The 20585-nt window shown below is 34.4% G+C and overlaps 2 protein-coding genes across 4 annotated transcripts; both read right to left on the bottom strand.

The window, feature by feature from the left end:
- Nucleotides 1-951: 951 nt before the first annotated feature.
- On the bottom strand, nt 952-10800 carry LOC142981672 (vanin-like protein 1). 3 transcript variants are annotated; one of them, XM_076127733.1, is made up of 10 exons: nt 10700-10800; nt 7372-7488; nt 6948-7073; nt 6461-6633; nt 5893-6107; nt 5687-5773; nt 5355-5458; nt 4965-5153; nt 2395-2519; nt 952-1749 (listed from the first exon to the last, which is right to left on the bottom strand). In XM_076127733.1, exons 1-10 carry the CDS (start codon nt 10751-10753, stop codon nt 1371-1373), a joined length of 1569 nt encoding a protein of 522 aa, XP_075983848.1. In that variant the 5' UTR covers nt 10754-10800; the 3' UTR covers nt 952-1370. The 3 variants fall into 3 exon arrangements, with proteins under 3 accessions (XP_075983848.1, XP_075983846.1, XP_075983847.1); XM_076127731.1 differs by lacking the exons at nt 952-1749; nt 2395-2519 and adding exons at nt 2853-3768; nt 3961-4082; XM_076127732.1 differs by lacking the exons at nt 952-1749; nt 2395-2519; nt 10700-10800 and adding exons at nt 2853-3768; nt 3961-4082; nt 8393-8622.
- A 4948-nt stretch (nt 10801-15748) lies between these two features.
- Nucleotides 15749-17862, bottom strand: LOC142981677 (uncharacterized). Its single transcript, XM_076127747.1, has 3 exons — nt 17577-17862; nt 16369-16615; nt 15749-16050 (listed from the first exon to the last, which is right to left on the bottom strand). The coding sequence occupies exons 1-3, from the start codon at nt 17622-17624 to the stop codon at nt 15890-15892; spliced, it is 456 nt and encodes a 151-aa protein (XP_075983862.1). The 5' UTR covers nt 17625-17862; the 3' UTR covers nt 15749-15889.
- Nucleotides 17863-20585: the final 2723 nt, after the last annotated feature.

Here is a 20585-nt window from a genome sequence, read left to right as displayed (position 1 = left end):
ATATGCCATAGATATGTAGAAAAATGTAGATGGAAATTCCAGCAAATATATTTTTTAAAGCCGGGTTACAGTTATCTAATAAACTGTTCCGTATCCTGGTCAAATTCGATAACACTTTTCTTTAAATTATTTAATTATTTTTGAATCCTAGATATTTTTTCAATAAGAGCATTGAATATATTTATATGCAAACTTTTCTCATATAAAGGAATAATATCTGATATAATATTAAAAATAAATAACAAACAATATTTGGTAAGATGTACGGATATTATTATCAATGTAAATTGTTTATGTCAGTGACCTATGAAACCCAGCTGATAATGGAGACATACTTATTATTAATACGACAAGTTGAAACGATTGCTAGTATTACACAATATGTGATGTAATAACAGAAACAATAATTAATAAGGGTACCTATAGGCTTATTAAATAGACATAGATTTTCCTTATTTTTGTAATTATTATATATTAATTACGAAGGTATGTTGTTTGAGAACCAGCCAGTATGACAAACATACCGTCTGTCAATCATATTTTATTAGATAAAACAATAAGATGATACATATCTCGTAGACCAACTGTATTCATAGGATGACTTAGTTAAATAACATAGGTTTCCGAAAATAACTATTATTTTGCATCTTACATCTTTGTACCTTAAAAACCATCTAAGCATTTTTTCTTCAATACTATTACGTTGCGACTAGTGAATGCAATCCCGATCTCGCGGGATCCCGATCTCGCGAGATCCCGTGTATTTTTTCGGGATCAATCCCGAAGCATAATATGACGAGATCCCGTTCGGGATTGTCGGAGAGGGCATTTTCAGCAGCTGGCTACATTGCAATAGACTTAAGATGCCGATTAGAAGCTCGTACAATTGATACACTTTGTTTATTAAGAGGCTACTTTCAAAATGCCATGTGATTACTTTTTATTTTGATCTCCTGGAGCTACACCTACTTTTTTGATTATGTTCATGTTATTACACCTGTTAATTATGTTACGTTGTTAGTAATATTCAAAAATAAAGGCTTTTATTTTCTTTCAAATAATAATTTATTGCATTCACCACACTATCACATACATATTACATTAAACAAGCCGTTCGAATTGTATTATTTTTACTAACTAGACGGGATCCCGAAAATCTCGGGATCCCGCGGGATTGATATTTCTGATCGCGAGGGATCTCGAGTTGACGATCTCGAGTCGGGATTGCATTCCCTAGTTGCGACGCCATGACGAAAAAAACATAGGTAAATCATAATTACGACTTGTGACAAAAGTCACATGTAAAAAATAATAAAATTAAGTAACAATGAACACTTTAAGTTACAGCAGAAATAATCTCAATCAATTATCTAAAACAATTTAAATACGAACAATAACATCGTAGTAAGCAACAATGTCGTGCTCAGCATATACCTTACGGACGAGGAATCTTCAAACGGCGGGTCAGCTTCTTGCCCATCAGTCGCGAACACCCTCCCCCATATCGCAAAAGTATACAACTCTGGGGAACTATTTAACAAAGACATGGAATGTACAGTAACATTGCCGGTTACCGTCTTGTTATAGGTATATTCTTTAGTCTCTAAAGGCATAATAGAAACTTGTAAAGCCACGGGGAAGACTACGAAGTCATCAGCGTCAAGATCTGTCATGATTGAAGTAGGCATTCTGGCAGTGATGGTGAGCTCTTCAAAGAGAGCCGTTGAATTCTCTTCGAAAGAGGTAAATCTGGAAATGAAAATATTTAATTAATGTTTTACAGCGGATACCGTTCGTTTCCTTTTCTATTAAATTTTAGCAACATTTTCTCTTGTGCTACCGGGAAGTTAAGACATGAGTTTGCATACTGTATGCAGGAGCGTAGCTGACGTAGCTGTTCTTTGTAGGAGAAATTTATTTGAAACCAATAAATAAGATAAGAGCAGTGATAGCCGAGTGGTATAAATTGACACCACCCACTCAAGTGGTCGCAGGTTCGAACCCGAGGCAACACACCAATGACTTTTCGAAGTTATGTGTGTATAAGAAATAATTATCACATGCTCCAACGGTGAAGGAAAACATCGTGAGGAAACCTTACATGCCTAAAATTTGTTTAATACATTTATTGAGGGCATGCAAAGTCCCCAACCCGCACTTGGCCAGCGTGGTGGACTCAAGGCCTAACCCCTCCCTCATTACGGGAGGAGGCCCTTGCCCAGCAGTGGGACATTAACGGGTTAATTTTTTTTTAAAATAAGATTTATTTGTCTCGTATAAACCGAAGAGTAGAATCTTGGTAAAACAGGATGACAATCTGGATTTTCTTTAGAAATTGTGATATGGACTTGAGCCTTGCTTTTTCGATAAATTACTATAGCATAAAACCTTTACCTCTTGCCGCATGTGTCTTTGGTATCTCCGTAACAAGAGACCACCGAACAGACGCGAGTGCCACCGGTCTCTACACCGCTGAACGATCTAACTCCACTGAAAGCCGCCGCCCTGTATTGGTATTTCTGCAATAATTTGTGTAAGTTACTGCATTGTTCCCTATATAATACATCTTGATTGATTAAACTTCATCCTCTGCTAACCATCTTTAATGAAAATACTGATGATGAACGACTTACGGTAATCGATAGTATTTTTATAATATTTGTTGATGATTTATAGAATGTTGATTTTATTAAGCAGCTCGTAAATCTAATAGCATGTAGGTACTGATTACCAACCTCTTAATAAAGATCTTTCGGTTCTTGTTATGTTCTCCTTTTACATGTTTTGTGATTGCATTAAACTAAGTGAATGACATACAGGGATGAGGATTAGGGATGAAATGAAATAAAAAAATGAGTATATCAGTATATTTAACAAAATGCGTATGAACGTAATATCAAATTACTCTTTCAGTCATAATATAGAACAACGTAGCACTCCAGTCTTTTCTTGAAAGCTTAACTACTTTAGCTTAATAAAATGTTCCTCATTTTACTCAAACAATAACTACATTAGTTACTGGTCCTTTTTTACATTCACACTTACTACTATGTACTATTTTTAAGAGACTACAAATACACTATTATAACTACGTATTTAACAATATCTGTACAACTAGATTGACCACTGGAATACGTGTGAAACCTAGTCAAATACAATACATCACAGCTCATTGTGTTGCATCAGCTCAACACTAGTATTATTTAGAGTATTCTTCTCGTTTAAAACAAGATCTTCAACTTTATCACTCACGGCACAAATAACTGTAGGTCTTCGTACAAATTCTTTCTTCTTCACATCATACAGGCTTAGAACTAAATGGCACATTAAACATCATCAGTCGCATAAATTCGATCCAATATAGTATTGAACTTGGCAACATCTTCATCAGTTACTTTTCTCCTAGTATTGTGATCAACATCTCTAGTGTAAAGTCTTCCCCAAATACCAAAAGCGACCAATTCGCTTTGCGGTCTCTCTATTTTGTACTGAATAGTCGATCTGGAATCTTTATTCTCTTTCGCCAGTATTGTATTTTGAAATACTGACAATACATTCGATTCACCCGATCCACATTTTTCTTGAGGTTCGTCTTTCGTTGTCATGTAAAAGGTGTAGTTGGTAGGACTTAGGGGAAATTTGTTGTATCTCATAGATAGTGGAAAGTATTCGATGTTCTCACAGTCTAAAGTTTCGTTGTAGCTGTTACTGTATGTATTCATTTCTATTTCTAGACTTTCTATGACAGTTTCTTCTATTTTGTTGAATCTGAAATTAAAGTTATGATACGTTATATCTCTTAAGATCTGATAGACAATTCTGAGACAAATCTCGTTTTTGCATAATACTTTAGCAGCGCTATTTGGTAATAGGGAAAAAAAGTATTTTTTTAAGTGGCTCTATAAGACGAATTCTGAATGTCTGTCAACAGCCCTTAAAAACTGAGAGATTAGCAATTACCTATAAGGACAGGAGCTGGCATCATCAGACTTGCAGGCGACGAGTAGACAGGCAGCTACTCCGATATCTCGACGCGCGTAGCTGTGCGTGCCGTCTTGTACAAGGGCACGATATTGGACCGGCTGTAAAGGTATCACAATTATTTAACAGAAAAACTTAATTCTAATATAAAATATTATGATTTAAAAAATAACTCGAATTCAGTGTTATTGAATTCTCAAATAAGGGTATGGTATTAATATTGTTATTATTAGAATGAAATAATTTTGCCATTTGAAATAAATGAAATGGGAGTAAATACATATACCCCTACATAAGCACAAAATTAATAGTAAAATTGTTAGTATAATAATCAAGCAAAAAAGTACTTACCTTAATCATGCACTACACTACACCGAAAATAGCTTAACATTAAACTAAGTAGGTTAGCAACACTAAGCTCTATCATAAAAATAAACATAATCAAGTGTTGGTAAATACAAAACAAGCAAATAAATCGTGCAAGAATACGTGCAAAAAAAGAAAATTAAAAGTAAAGTTTATGCGTTAAAACACACGAAATGCGCTTATCTGCCAAAGTCATAATATCACTAACAAAAGAACATTTTTCAAAATTCAGGGGAAGAATACCCCAAAAATTTTGACCACGTTTTACTTACTCATTATCACATTCATTTCATTACAGTCAACTTGGGTAACTTTGAATCATTTGGGTAACAGGTTTGACAGTGGGAATATGAACTAGTCTCGATTATTTTCTCATATGAAACCAACACAATTGATAAAGGTTTATTTAGTTTTGCAAACTTTTATCAATTGTGTTGGTTTCATATGAACAAAATAATCGAAACTAGTTCAAATTCCCAGACCTTATAAGTACTAGTTACTATCTCGTTTCTCAGTGATGGAGTTTGAAGTTAAACGCATTTAAATTGAACACTGTTAAATTTAACGTAGTATAGAGCAGCCCAAAAAGTAATGCTTAAATATAAAGTTGTACTTACAGTATTACTCCTCTGGTTGAGACGAACTCGGAACGTGCAAGACACGTCTTTATCAGTGAGAGTGAACTCCTGAAAGCCTTGCACCAGTGGCCTGGTGACGTGGGCGGCGAGGGACGGGTCCTGGATCAACACTAAACTGTCGTGGTCTGAGGGCTTGTCGTAGATCGGGCCTGGGTAGATTTCCGTTACCTATAAAGAACAATGCGTTAGTTTTTTTTTAGTAGATACTTACATATTCAATGTAGGCGTTTGTATGTTTTAAACCTGATACTAAGTATTAGTAATATGGCAAAGATTAAAATACTATTCTGTCGCGTAAAAAGATGCGCTTTTGGGGTACGCAAAGAGAATAAAGTCTATAAAGTATAATATATCAAAAAATCAACTTACTTGTCCAGGCACTTTAGGTACTTTTGCGACGAGCACTTTGGTAGTCGGAAGACCCGGCATTATGCTAACCAGAGCACCTGCTTTGCCTGAATAAATACCAGATCCTGAAACAGAAAATAAAATATATTTATAACTAGTAAAAAACAAAGTAACCTTAGTAGATTAAGCTTATTTTACAAATTAACAGAACATGCCAAAACTGGCAGGCTGGTAGAACATCAGCCAAATTCCCTTAACAGCATTTTTTCGAGAGAAAATATGTCGTACCGAGTTCACGTAACGTGGGATAACGGTAAGAAGAGCAGGGAAAAACATAAAAAACAGTTACTAACCTGCGCTACCAACTCTGACATTATTGGCGCCAGATGCCAGGAAATTAACATCCATTGTGTAAGCGTACGCTTCTTGAATCTGGACGGCTAAAAAAGAATAAACGTTTTATATTATAAAGCTCAACACCATTTGTAACTTTTCATATAAAATATTACAACCTAGAGATATTTTTTTCTAATACGGGATACATGTGTTATTTACTTACCAGTTAAATAAGGCATTTCAGAAAACCACATAGTAGTGAAAATGACATCTTTGAGGTTATGTTTTTGTGCAACCTGAATAGCGGGCACTTGGAACATCAAGTCGAAACAGATAAAGTGGCCGAAGGTAACGCCGAAGTCTGTCGAGAACACACCCAGATCTGGCTTCAAGGCAGGGGTGTGCGTGAATTCACCGAATAAGTTGATCTTACGGTATCTGAAAAAAGTAAGTAAGTAAGTCAACAAATCAAATAACGGCCATTATCCGTCGTAATTTCGAATTCAACTTTTGCATATTGAAATGTCAATGGCTTTAGCTGTTACTTAAGATAGTATGAAGATACTGGCCGTAAGTAAGTTGAAACTGTAGATTGATATTTATTTGATGAAAAAAGTGCTTCTGCTTTATTCAGTAACTAAGAAGAGTAGTGTTTAACTTTATATTTATTGTAAACTTTCAATATGTATGGTTTCTTTTTAAAGTAGCGCTCACGTATCAGTCGGGAATACAGTATTTACTCAGATTTATACAATTTTTATTATTGTATAATTCAATAAATATTGAAGTACCTATCTATAACAGAGCCGTTCCTGTCGAACACGACATTGGTGTTGAACACATAGACCTTAGCTTCGGGACACTCCTCGCCTTGCTGCGGCACCGTGCAGTCTACGCTCTCGCGAACGTTTATGACCAAGTAGACAGAGTTCTGTCGCGCTGCCGCTGACATCGATACAAGGAGCTGAAAGTAATGATAAAAATAAAGGTAAATGTCACTGCACTTAATATTATGTTTTAGATTATATTGAAATACTTTTACAGCGTATGGATAAATGACGGGTATCCGATACATAAAGTAACAAGAAATCTACAAAAATAATAGTGAAATTCCTCCAGATAATCTAACCGATACTTATTCGGGAGTGATGGAAAGACCACGCGTCTCGAATAATAATATTCATGTGATTATTTTATTGTTCGATTATACGGTATAAAATGAATTGCTACGAGTTTTTCTAGCATCAATGTTAAGTATACAGGAGTTATATTACGTACATCATCGTACAGGTCAGGTCGTAGAGCAGGGATCGGGTACTGCGTCAGGAGACCAAAGATTGGCACCGCGAAACTTGTCGTTCCGTTTGTTAGTGTCAATTCTGGAAATACTACAATATCCGCATTCTGAAATACAACAAAAAATGAATTATTTAGAAAAGTCATCAATAGTAGAGACAGTCGAAATTTTACTGTTTAGTTCATAGTTAAACTACTTTAAAAGTTTGATTTAACCCCTATTTAAAACTATTTTTAGAATTCTCTTGTATTGTCAATTGAGAAAAAGATAGAGCTATTGTACTCGTAAGTAAGTATTACAAAAGGAGCTTGTTGCTAAAATTTTCAAACAGGCGCCGATTAAAATTACGAAGCAAATTTTTTAGTATTACAAAGGTCTTTTAAAAAAGTTAAATATGAAGTATACCTGGTCTGCGGCCTCCTTAATGGCGGCTTCGTAGTTAGCTTTGTTGGACTCGACATTTCTGTTCACGATGTACTCTACCACCGCAGCTACATAATGATCGTCTTGTGGAGTTGACCTCTGGAACACGAACATGAAACATTTATAACAAAGAACAATTTTTTTTTTAAGAATACCGTCGACGGTGGAAAACCGCGTACAGTCATAGGTGTATAAACGACTGACTTGGAATCATAAAACCGTCTATTCATCAATTAATTTGTAATTTTATTACGCACATTTACCCGCTATAATACTGGTGACAGAGCCAACGGATGACTTATGTATAATATGTATGTATCCCTATCTAGGTAGTTCCCCGCGCAACAAATACATTGTGTATGCAACAAAATTCCATTCATTAATGCTCTACTCCACTTTGGACCGGTCTGTCTGGCCAGTCATAGATTGTGTCTATGCCATATAGGTTTTACTTTGTATATTTTATATCACTTTTAGTCTGAATAAGGAACCGAAACGATCCGGTCAGCTGTTGATTAATATTTAGCGGTCGGGTCCGAGCTACACTGTTGCCGGGGTCAACGTACGGACGTATGTCTGGCCATAATACCTAGCACCTATTCGTACGTTATTGACCAATTTGTTGAGAAATACAGCATGTTGATATTACACTTACAATACAATTAAGGTATGAGTAGAGATGTAAGAGCTATTGGTACTTATTCATGTCCAACTCGTCCAAATCACGAATTAATTTCTTTTGTTTACTGTTATTTGTCCACATTTCATATGGTAATGACTTAAACCCGGTTTCATCCACATTTCACCCGCAACTGCTATCGCGTGTTATTTGTTTACAACAACACAATGTCAGAACAAAGAACACTGCTACCAACCACGCAAAAACTAATAATTTAATCACACATGTTACGTTTCTGTTTTCTTGGTACTAAAGAATACAAAATACCTATGACCCCTACAATCATAAGACAAATCGCCACAAATATTATTGTTTACAACTCACCTCAAACGAACTCAACACCAAAGAGAGGAATATTAAAACAGGAAAAAGCATTGCATTAAAAGAAAATCACACATTTAAAAATAGCTTCAGTAACAAAGTCCTCTCAACACATAACACAATAACTAAGGTTATACAAAAATCAATAAAGGTTGTAGAATAAATGTAGTTTTGCTAAATTGGCCTGAACGTCGTACCAGGTGGCTGTCTCGATAAGTACTGAGTAGAGAGTACCACTCAATAGACAAACCTTTGTGTTTTAAATTAATACCCCTCTGATCTGTTTGTTTACTCTGCAATATTGTACCGAAACGCGTTACTTTATATGTAAATACAATTCACGGATGTGAATTTTATTCTCATTTGTGTTATATTAATTTGTGCCGGTTATTTAAGTATTCTGTATTTTGACAGAATACAACCGTAAGTGGTTTTCATTATTGCAAGATTTACATCTATACATAACAGCAATTAAATTGTGATAAGGACGCCGCAGCGACATGTTGGGTATTGAAATAAAAGATAATGTTGTCACTGAATATTATAATTATGCATGTAATAGGAGGGCAAATGTTTCACGCACATAATTACTGTAAGTATTAATTAGAGGTGATATCATATATTATTATTATTTGTATTAAGTCACTAATCATTATTTACAAAGAATCAATTAAATCAGTTATCAATCAAACAAAGCGGGGTATTCCAGGTTAATGATTGAGTATTCAGTAATTAAGCAGCATGTTATTTTTAAATTGATTATTTTAAGACACGTTAATTTGATAAATAGAAAAAATGTCGGACGCTATCGTTTGATAGTGCCAAACAACCGCTATCTCGTATTCAAATTGGCTCGTATCCATAATACTGCAATCAATAAATTATTCTTGGACGCCGACCTTCATATCTCTATCTTTTTCATTCTCGTTGTAAACGAAAAGGATGGCAAGCGTTGTTTCGGTGCATTTTCACATTTTATATGATTATCTTTTGTTTATTTTCACGGAGTGCAGCGTCGAGTGTGTGATGAACCAGGCTCGCATGATATGAGTGGAGCTCATTAGTGTTTTTAAGAATGAATGCATGTTGCATACAATGAAGAGGTGAATGGAACATATTGTTTGCGAAATGTGGGCGAGATAATAACCGGCTCCTTCTGGATACTGCATACTAACAATAGGAGTCAATAGGACATAATAGACGAAGGATTATCTACGGTTAACTGCCTATATTTGGCGAACAAAACATGGTCCTAGCTGAAAGATTCGTTGTTGTCAATTGTAGCGTCGCGCGGTACCTGTCTTTTGGCTTATCTTATATGGACTTTGAAAATAAATAAGACTTGCATTTAATGCACCAGAGTAGGTACAAAAGTATGTAATCTTAAGGAAAATATAGGCCACTATCTGAACAATTGGCTCTAAGTTCTATAATGAACGAATGTTCAAAAATTGTTATTATGCATTAAAGAGTTTTTACTATCTTGCCGCCGAAATAGATACTTTAAGAAGCGACCGTAAATTATTACATAAGTATTCTTATATCCAGATAATTCATTATCGGCAATCATTAAGGAAATGCATACTAATCCATCCCAATCAATATCAATATCATGTACCGTAAAAGAGTAGGTAGGTAGGTATTATAAAAGCGAAAGTCACTTTGCCCGTCTGGTAAGCTTTCGCGGCTAGATGGCTGAACCGATTAACCCCCGGTTTCTGAGTAGGTACATTTAGCGGTAGTTTATCTATTCGATAGCGTTTTTTTATATGAGTTTAAACGCTATTGAATAGATAAACCACTGGTACCTCAGAAACCGGGGGTAAGACGTATGTTGTACTCCATCATGGTGATAATAATATCTCGGTAAAATATGAATTAGTCTCTAACTAACTCAAGATTTAAATTAGTTATTCTTTATAATATAAGTTTGTTTTCTGTTTATTTCCGAAGCTTTAGCTTGTAGGTAACTAGAGATAACAACATATCGGATCACGTGCAAAAATAAATGTTTGAAGTTTTTGTAGGACATTGTTAATTTCTTAAATCATGTGCATTACATTGTTTGTTTTGTTGCTTACATAGCGGAATTAGTTTAAGAAGCGAAGAGGAAATATGTGAAATTGTAAACTCTGTACCGGATGAGTATGATTTCAGTACATACAAGTAAGTAGATATTATCTTATCTGTGACGTCATCGACGAATGTTAAGCATCAGAAGAGGTCTAACATAATCGTAATCTTATCGTCTAATTTGTGCAAGTCATCACTACAAAGTGACATTATCTGCTTAGACCAAAGTTCACTTACTTGTAGGGAGCTCCCCAACACCGCGCACAGGACAAAAGTCGAGAGAATCCACATGATACGTGTTGTTTTGCGAATGTCACACGTCCAAAGCCTGGTTTGTGGGTTTCTGACTGAACGACCCGTATTTATTGTGCACTCTATATAGTACTTGTAAGTGTCCATTGTACACAAACTCACGATTTATCTCTGAGGAAATATCGGTAATTATTGAAATACTCAACAACAGCAGCAGCCAGCCTAATCTGAACTACATTCTTTTTCTACATCTAAATGAGAACAAATTGTATAAATGTAGAAGAAAATAAAATAATTAAATACATAATTATATTATATTTTATATTCCGAAATTATTTTTTTATACCCCAAATGATAGACAGGGTCACATGCGTCCAGAATCTATAAAAAAAATAGTCGTGTAACAGTGGTGATGGTTATATCTCTGAGAAAATCCTCGGAGACTTACTACTTATTAAAGTATAAAAATATTATATTTGCACAAACAATAATCTGAAATAAACAGCTTTAGAAACAATTGTAAGATTATAATGGCTCATAAAAATAAAATTATTTATTTACAAAATGCCACTACACAGTACAACAAGATTGTTGACCTCTCCCAATTAATTAGTTGCAGAAAAGGGCTTAATCAACTTAGCTTCATCTATTTTTACAAAACAATATCGAATGGCCAAACATAAACAATGAAATGGAAACTTACCGAGTACTAACTACTAATACCTCAGATGGGAAAAGGGGACGTCCCTTACACTGTTGTGTGTGTATATTGTGTGTACCGTCATACAAACGTAAAGAACCGCAAGAATAACTCCACAATTGATTTGTCAAGCATGTCTCAATGACCTATTATTACACTAGATGTACTTAGTACTAAGACAGATGTTTAGAACTTCTCAGATAAAATAATATAAAAGTATAAATACTTTTCTTAAAGAAACTTTAAATAAAAAGGAAATTCTGTAGAGATGATGTATTAATTATTTTAATTTTTGGTAAAAGTAACTAGTTTTAATGATCCATGTCATGATCAATATTACTCAGATATTCCTTTTAATCAATTCATTTGTTCATTTTGCTATATTGTCATATACCTAACATAGGTACACATCCAGCCTTCATACGTATATACAAACCTATATTGTATAATCAAACATAGTAGACACTTAGACAGTCTTGTATGCAATGTTCGCGGTTGACGGAGGTATACCAAATTCAGAATTTGGAATAACATGAGTGACCCGGAGACTTGCAGGTTCCGATGGTGGCTTGTCTGATACAGCAAAATGATTTTGGGAATACACAGAATTATTTATTATAATTTAAATGAATCACGCACGCCAAGACTCTATCTTTCTCTGTCGGACCTTACCTATATTTTTTTCAGCTCTACGAAATGTAAAATATCGTAGATAGTAGATCTATGGAAACGTTTGTTCTAAAGCAAAGTGCTTATCAACACTTAACAACTGTCTATTAAAGATAACATTCAGATTACAAACAATATTAAATTTTTAATGCGGCTATCTGAAACAATCACATAATCCTCTATTTTGTTCCTGCAGATTTCTTCCCGTATCACTGAAACTACACAGTACATAGAGATGTTATTTCTCACGATAAGCTTTTTCAAAAACTTTTTACAAGATAGTACATTTTCATCGCTTCTGACCAGGGCAATAATATCCTATATCAATACGATTTAAACCTTTTCTTAGTATAGATAAGATTGAAATTCCAACGTGTGATGATTATCTCAATAATAGACGTAAATAAACACACATAACAAGATAAGGCATGAATGAATAATGATATCAGTCCGATCGTGACTTGAAATGTTCTGTTTTAATCCCCAAGGTTCGGAAGATTTTCCTAATTTTCTCATAAACGGCTGATGTTAGCTCCAAAAACTTCACTGCGATAAGCTTTTCATGAAAAAATGCGTCGAATGATATATAAACCATGTTTGTTTCATCTTAGTTTTTTATCCATACATTTTTAATACTAATTATACTAAAAGAGAAACTCTGTCTTGCTGTGTGATATTTTTAACGCATTGCAAGATTTAAACATTTACGAATCCCCAGCTAAATAAAAATTTATTGAGGTAGGTATGTGTGCCTACCCAAGGTGGTAAAAAAGGTGGTTACCATCAAAAATACCATCTTTACAATCAGAATCTCTTTACGGGTTGTTTCAACTTGTTGTTAATTTATTGAAAACAATTTGTGTAACGAATAAAGCAGCTCTAAATTGACAAAGGTTTCTTATTAATAACACTGAAAAAGTGAGCCTGAAAATAAAAGACATATCATACGAAACAAAGCTACGGGAAACAGTAAGAGGTGTAACTATCTATAAACGAAATTGAAATAATCTTATCAATCATAATAATAATTAAAGTGGTTCGAATATTGAACCTGTGACTACGACACGTCATGTTCAGTGGCGTCTTAGATAAAGGTAGGTACCTATAATGATTAATTTTATTAGCTGCTTTTTATTATTACAAACGCACATCTGTTTTCATAATTGATACCTAGTGCCTAGTAGTACTTACAAAGGAAACTATGATTGATTTACTTATAAATTAAATTAATATGTCTGATTAGTCATGTCGTGCACGTGGTACTACGGCAACGATCTAAAGACCAGTAGTTTGATCTAAATAATTACTATCGAAGCTCTTCCTATACTATAGATACCTGCGGATTTTGAGTTATCGTCAAGGCCGCAGTTGAGCATCGGGATTTTCATGTTTTAAATTCCAACTAAAGCCTGTTTTCATGTCGATACCAAAATCTACGAGTTCGTAAAGATTTCACAGCTTAAAAGTTTTAGAACATAAACCACAGCTCTATCTACAAGGTTTGATAAGACAGGCTTCTGACTACAAACGTAGGGTTTGATTGATTTTAGGCAAGGCTTTAACCGATTTGTAAACCTTTTTTTGCATTAAACATTACACTTAATATATCACCATGTCATTGGAAGTGCCTGAACAATATTATATAGCATTGATCCAGTAAGTGCCGGACACATAAACGCCTACAAAAATAAATATAGCAAATTTTTCATGTGTGTTTGAACATGACTACTTTATCAGGCATTCCCGGCAGGATTCCAGTTCAGTGCTGACGATACGTAACATACCGTAGTACTTAATATTATGTCCTTATATCGGGTGTAAACGAACATTCGTCTCTTGGGACATCCAGGCTCTGCATCGACTTTAGTGAAGGAGTTTTACAAGTAAACCCTGGCTGGGGAAAGACGGCTTACCACGTCCGACATATGAATTTTAAGCCGCTACCAAACTACTCCTGTACCTACCACTGAGGAGTTAGGAGATCTATATTCTTTCTTGGCTAAACGTCAGTGATGTACGCAGTGTAATTTCAAGATTCAACCAGTATTGTTATCATTCTTATATTCAACAACACGTTTTTGTGAACAGTTTTGCGTGTCATGCTTATTCGGCACCAATTGTTTATGACAAATTATGTGGACAAAGTTACTGACATTTTGAGACATTTATTCTTTAAAATACAAATCACCTGTAATAGTTAATTACTTAATTGCTTGCGCAGTGCTAGACAAAAACGGACCAGAATTTTGCATACACAGTCAATTTTGCTTAATTTGCGGCTGAAAAGTCCTTCTATGATGTTCAGCTTACTGTGGCCTTTGTTCATCAGAAAAGAATTCACGAAGACAAACCACGGCTATTACCTAGGTACCTACTATTAAAATAAATCTGGAAATAAATTCACAAAATTGTGTGCGATGTACACTTTTTTCCGATGCGCACTGTGTTTATAGCGACCTTTTTCAACCATGTGTATCATAATATAACAAAATGGTCTGACGATAAATTTGAAGATTGCAATTTTTTGCGCAACAATTAATACAAATCGGTGCTATTACGACACTTACTTAGATACTATATATATACTTAGATACTATAAAGTTGATATTTTGGCGCATACGCTTCCTTCAAAATACATTGTAGACTCCATCAAGTTTCAGGATATCTCAATATGTATATAAAAGTTAAATGACAGAAAAGACACTTATCGGAAAGATATTAGGATATTCTGTCACATAACCTCTAGTCTCTACCTTACTTAGGTTGCGAAACCATGATTATTAAAAACATAAAACTAATTATGATAATATTTCATAGATTTGATACCCTGAAAAAAAGCTCACCTCGAAACAGACTCATTCAGCACTCTTTGGAGGGCACCAAACACCCCACGTACGCAGGAAAATATCAAAATAGTAGAACAAATTGCAAAAGCGATGTGTGCGTGCTATGTTCAGATTAAAAGTAACCGATAGCTGCCAACCATACTTTCTGAAGCACAATATATTGACGTTACCATCACTATACATCCTTGAAACATGCATGTTTGTAAAAAAGAACCCAACGCTTTTTCCGCGCCTGTGTGATACTGTGCAACGCAACAGGCGCGACAATGATCGCCTGCGCTTATACAGCGCTAAAACTGCCCTTATGGGTGATAGTATACTCTGCATGGCACCGAAAATTTATAATAAATTACCGAAACAATTGAAGAATTTAAATATTGATATGTTTAAAAATAAAGTTAAAGATATGTTATCGAAAAAATGCTATTATAATATTAACGAATATCTGAATGATACATTTTAGTAATTTTATGTTAAATATTGACATTTTGAATTATTTTTATTATCTTTATTATTTACATTATTTTGACATTATTGTGATGACATCTCATTAACTGACATATTTACATTAATCATTTCTGCTCATATTACCTTAAATTATTGATGTTGTATAAAACTACGTACCTATTATTATTATTATTTTTTTATTATTATTCCACCTAACATTTGCATGCCAATTATTGGTAAAACATGTTGATACGCCCTGATATGTAACTAACAACTTATGTAAACCACACATGTTTTGAGCAAATAAATATCTTTATCTTTATCTTTATCTTTATCTTTAACAAAATCAATGAAACACCGATTACATTTTAATTTTGTGTATAATTTTCACTACCTTAAAAAACACATTTATTTCAAGTTAACCGTACACCAACATCCCATGAGTCCAATAGAATTTTCTTCCAAGAACTAACGAAATAAATTGCTCTAGAAAGACAGAAAGTATTATGTTTGCTAGTTTTCCAAAGGTTTATCTGAGTGCCGTGAATGGAGGAGGTGACTTTGCATGCTCTGGCTGTTCAGCCGGTGTCTGCGTACAGCGCGGGTACGAGCCCGCCTGAGGCCGATCGGAGACTCGTACCGAGGCGAGTCCCTGCGAGGATTCAGAACACCCGCTGCAAATGTAAAACAATACATAAATCCTTAGGTATATAAGATCATTTATTCTTTAATGACAAATAACAATGGACAATATCGTAAAGAATTCTGAAAATTCTATCTGAGACGTGTATTGTGCCTATGGTCTGTAAAAGTTGTACTTATTTATCTGTACCTACTTCACGCGTAGTGTAAAATACCAAAAGTGAAATTATAATAATTCAGTTTTGATGACCGAATTTTACATTTTTAAAGATAATGAACTAAAAAAAGAAAGAATAGAATTATTGCTGGTACCTACAAAGTAAAGGATACAAAATTACTTAGCTAAATACCTTCTCTCATCATTTCGTAATTATGATTACCAACGACCCTTCTTAACCTCTTCTCGTATTGTCCGTTGAGTTTTTCAAAGGAATCCTGACTAGATTTCAGTATTTCTTGATATTGGTACATGAACTCTCGGTTCAGCCGGCTATCCTCCAGGGTCTTAGAGTCCAGCCCCTTCTTGATAGCGAAGCCCAGAGATCGTGACAGCGGTGGGTCTTCTATATTTATTTCTGCATTGCTTGGCTTTATGCTCTACAGAGGAAATTATCAAAAATATTAGTCAATCAGTTTCGAGAATATTTATCTACTAGCTACTGCGAGAAAAGCGGAGGTAATATGAATTTACTCCCAATTTCACTACAAGCAGCTGTCTATGTTATTAAGTTGAATTCCATTCTTTGACAATTTAACATTAGTTAATTATTTTACGCTAATAAACATAAAGATTTATTCACACATTAATCATAATGTTGAACAAAGAAAAAGGAACATAATCGTCCTTATTTTTCTATTATTAGATATTAATATTGTTATAGATTCATCAATACATGTATAGCAATAATAAGTTGACAATTATAAATAGGCTGGGCTATTGTAACATTTGTAATGTAAATCTTACCTTCATCACAAGAAAATAATGCAGAAAGAAATGCACAGCGTGCAACAAAGTATACAGGATGCCACACGCATTTATACATACCTGAGATATCCGCTGCAAGATACGCTCAAATTATTAAATTACGAGACGGTTGTCACTACCTTTTTCTAAACTCATTAGAAGAGTTAAAATTAGTTACTAAACGAAGCTCTTACTTAAACTTCGGGACCTTAATAGGGATGAAAGAGTATGGCATACTACTAATAAGGCATCATTGATAAAATCTGTACTTATCTATACAAACGCCTTCCATGATTAACTTTTTTAGCGTACTGATACAGCATAACAGCACGCAATAATTTTAAATTAAATCGTGCAATTTGTAATTATTTAAAGAGGGTGGTAAACAGGAGAGTGCACATGAAAAGCATAGAACATAATGCTGCATAATAGTATTTGGAAAAGACAGTGATAAACATTCACAACTATAAGCATTAGTTACATACCAAATTACTTGAACACGACAAAATTATAATTAATATTGTACGTGCACGAGCTTAGGCCGAGTGAACACATAAACGGCAACCTGATTGTTATATTAAACGTCGTAGATACCTCTAAAATAGCAAATAGTACCACAATTACAGTCCACAGTTCTGCCATCACTACAGCTTTAAGCACTATGGATCACAAATCATGCACCTCTACATTTCCTGTGCAAATTGTTCATTTAATCCCTCAAACATTATGTCTGTTACGCAACTTAGAGCACAACCGAACCGAATAACGATTGGAAATAAGATTCCTCCGATTGTCAGTTGAGATTGTGGCATCAAACAATAGTGTTATGAATCTGGCGGGCCTGCGTCTGCGCCGGTAGTTGTCACAATAATACCGAGAATAGGTAACCCACACACACGTAACGTGAAAAAAAACAAACGCATTTGTGTAATGTCTCTGTTGAACGTGAATAATGACTTTAGACTTTTGTCCGAGTACAATGAAATGTAGGTACGACATAACTGCAGCATTCACACATAGCTCCCTCAGTAGTTCCAGCAGCACAGAGTAGGTTTGCGGTTCTATTCTCGAGCCGACTAAAGTTACAATAGAGAATTTTCACTATTGTAGAGTCGGCAAACTCAGTAGAGAATCCTAAGCTTTGTACTATATGGTCTCCCAATATCCACTTAGCCTAGCCTTTGATGAAAGTAGTCCTAATTTTGTAAAAAGGAGGTAAGAACCTCATGTCTACAATAAAAAAAGGTAATGTTTCATTTCAATTTCACTTTCAACGATTATAGGGAAAGAACATATTTAATTGGCAAATAACAATTTATTATTGTGAACTTACAATGATTATAATTGTTATTTCATTATAAGCGGTGCTAACTGGTTTACTGTGTCATGTAAATGTTCGTTGAATGAGAGAGTAACTCGATGTCACCAGTATAAGACATGTCTCGTGACCCACGGGTGATTGGTGAGGAAACCTGATGAAATGTTACGATGAAAATACGCTATCAGTTCTTTTCAACAATCGTGCCTTAGATAATAAATTATTACATATTAGTTCCTATGTATGTCAAAATACCATGAGTATTCCGATTTTATAGTTACTCCCGGGCCTGCATAAACAGTTCGTCCACTAGAAATAAGACATCGGTGTATGTCAAAGACAAAGCCTCTATTATTTATGTGAGGAATGAAAAATCCCGTGTGAGACAAGAGACTAGGTAGATTTATTACGGTTAAAAACTTTCCGCTAGATTCTTGATTTTGATATTCTAGTCCCGATTGGGACGGTCACCAATTTGACATCTACATTTTTAATCCAACGGGCTTAGGTAGACGGTGAGATTGGAGATGGTGAGGAAACGACTATAGCAATGTAAAAAGATAACGAATGTGCCAACGATTTATCCAGCTCCTAGAATAAAGCTGATCAGCCATTTAAATCGTGTTCTTACTTTATCATTTTCCATAAAAAATCATGCGTATAGCATGAGACGTTCAATTTGTTTGGAACTTTGAGATCTTTATCCTCGTCGTGTAGGTACTTTGGAGTCCCGAAAACAAACCGTGCTATGATATGAATAACAGCTGATAGTCGCGACATGAGGTCAGTTAACTGACAGCCACTTATCTGGGGTCAATTTAAGTGGCGTGCGTGCCGTGCATCGTCAGTCGAACTGGATTAAACCGGATCGTCTATCTGGTGATAGTCATATATTTACTATATTTTGCAATGATGATAACAAGCGGTTTGGGCCCGAGTAGCGACAGTACTCTTAGTACTATAGTTAGTCTATTCATTCGGTAACTAGGTAACAGAAGAAGTACGTAGTTATTGTAGTAACATACATTTTTCTCAAAGGGGTAGGCAGAGACCAGATAACGTAGTAGTCAATAATACTAAATTTTTTTAAGGCAACCACTGTTTTTAGGAAAATTCCTTAATGCGAAGTAACCAAGTTCAAATTCAATATTTATGCAGTATAAATTCTCCTTCAGAATGGCTGTAAATATGTTTTGACGGCAAAACTTCTATAAATAAAAGTCTTTGGTTCCTAAAACCACTTCACCATTAGTACTTTTTTACTTTGGAGTTAGTTATTTTTGCATAATAATTTCACCCGTATAATATAATTCATGAATCATAAAACTCATTAGCAAAAGTAATTAACCAATTATGAGCTACAAAAATTACTTATGTTGAAAGCTAATATGTGATGTGTATTTTATTCCTAATGAGCAAATGCCTATAAATAACACTCAAATAGGCAAAATAATTAGCGGAATGTTTAATCGAAATTATTGTTTTCGTAACCCAAATGATAAGTCAATAGCTGTTATTGCTGGGTACTGCTTTTAACTGGTTATTGTCGCTATTTGACTTATAATTGCCTTATTTATAATACTTTATCTTGGTATCATAAGAACAACAACGATCTTTAACTTGAATACCGAGAGCCTTGCTACCTTTCAACTGAGCTACTCTCTCTCTCTACTTATAATTTGTGCGCCTAACTAGGTAGAAATAATAATCGCAGGATATAATTTATGATTAGTTATAATTTTGTTATAACAACTAGGTACGTACTAATTACAAACAAAAAAAATGAAATTTTAATTTCATCAATGCTTAAGTAAATAATACCAGCTAACTTTTCCTGTACCTGAAAGAATTATTTAAAAAAATATATATTATTTAGGTATATTCCTATAAGATCTTGAAGAGGATTTTTTTCCAACGGAGTTTTCAGTCATATTTTCCTGTACTTGATTTATTAACCTAACGAAAATAGTTTTATTGTTCTGAAATTCCTTGAAGAAGATTTTTAGTTTTTTTATCGTGGAGTTTTCAGGTTTATATCCGATACTTACCCGACATAAAATAATGAAAATGAATACAGTATAAACTTGATTACTTTTCTTTTCAGTTAACGACGTTATTTTTTCTTGTGCAAAATATTGCAACCTCGACGTTCTCCCTGACTTTAAGGTTTTCCAATACAGTAAGCGTAGAGTGCCCCCGAGAATTCCACTACACTAGAGAGGTGTTAAGTACCACGTTAAGGGTGGAACGTAATTATGTATTAGCCATGAAGGGAAATTACTCTA

This window comes from Anticarsia gemmatalis, chromosome 20, assembly GCF_050436995.1.
Source record: "Anticarsia gemmatalis isolate Benzon Research Colony breed Stoneville strain chromosome 20, ilAntGemm2 primary, whole genome shotgun sequence".
Classification (NCBI taxonomy): Eukaryota; Metazoa; Arthropoda; class Insecta; order Lepidoptera; family Erebidae; genus Anticarsia; species Anticarsia gemmatalis.
The sequence above is the reverse complement of the archived record's forward strand: the minus strand, read 5'-3'. Positions and strand labels throughout refer to the sequence as shown.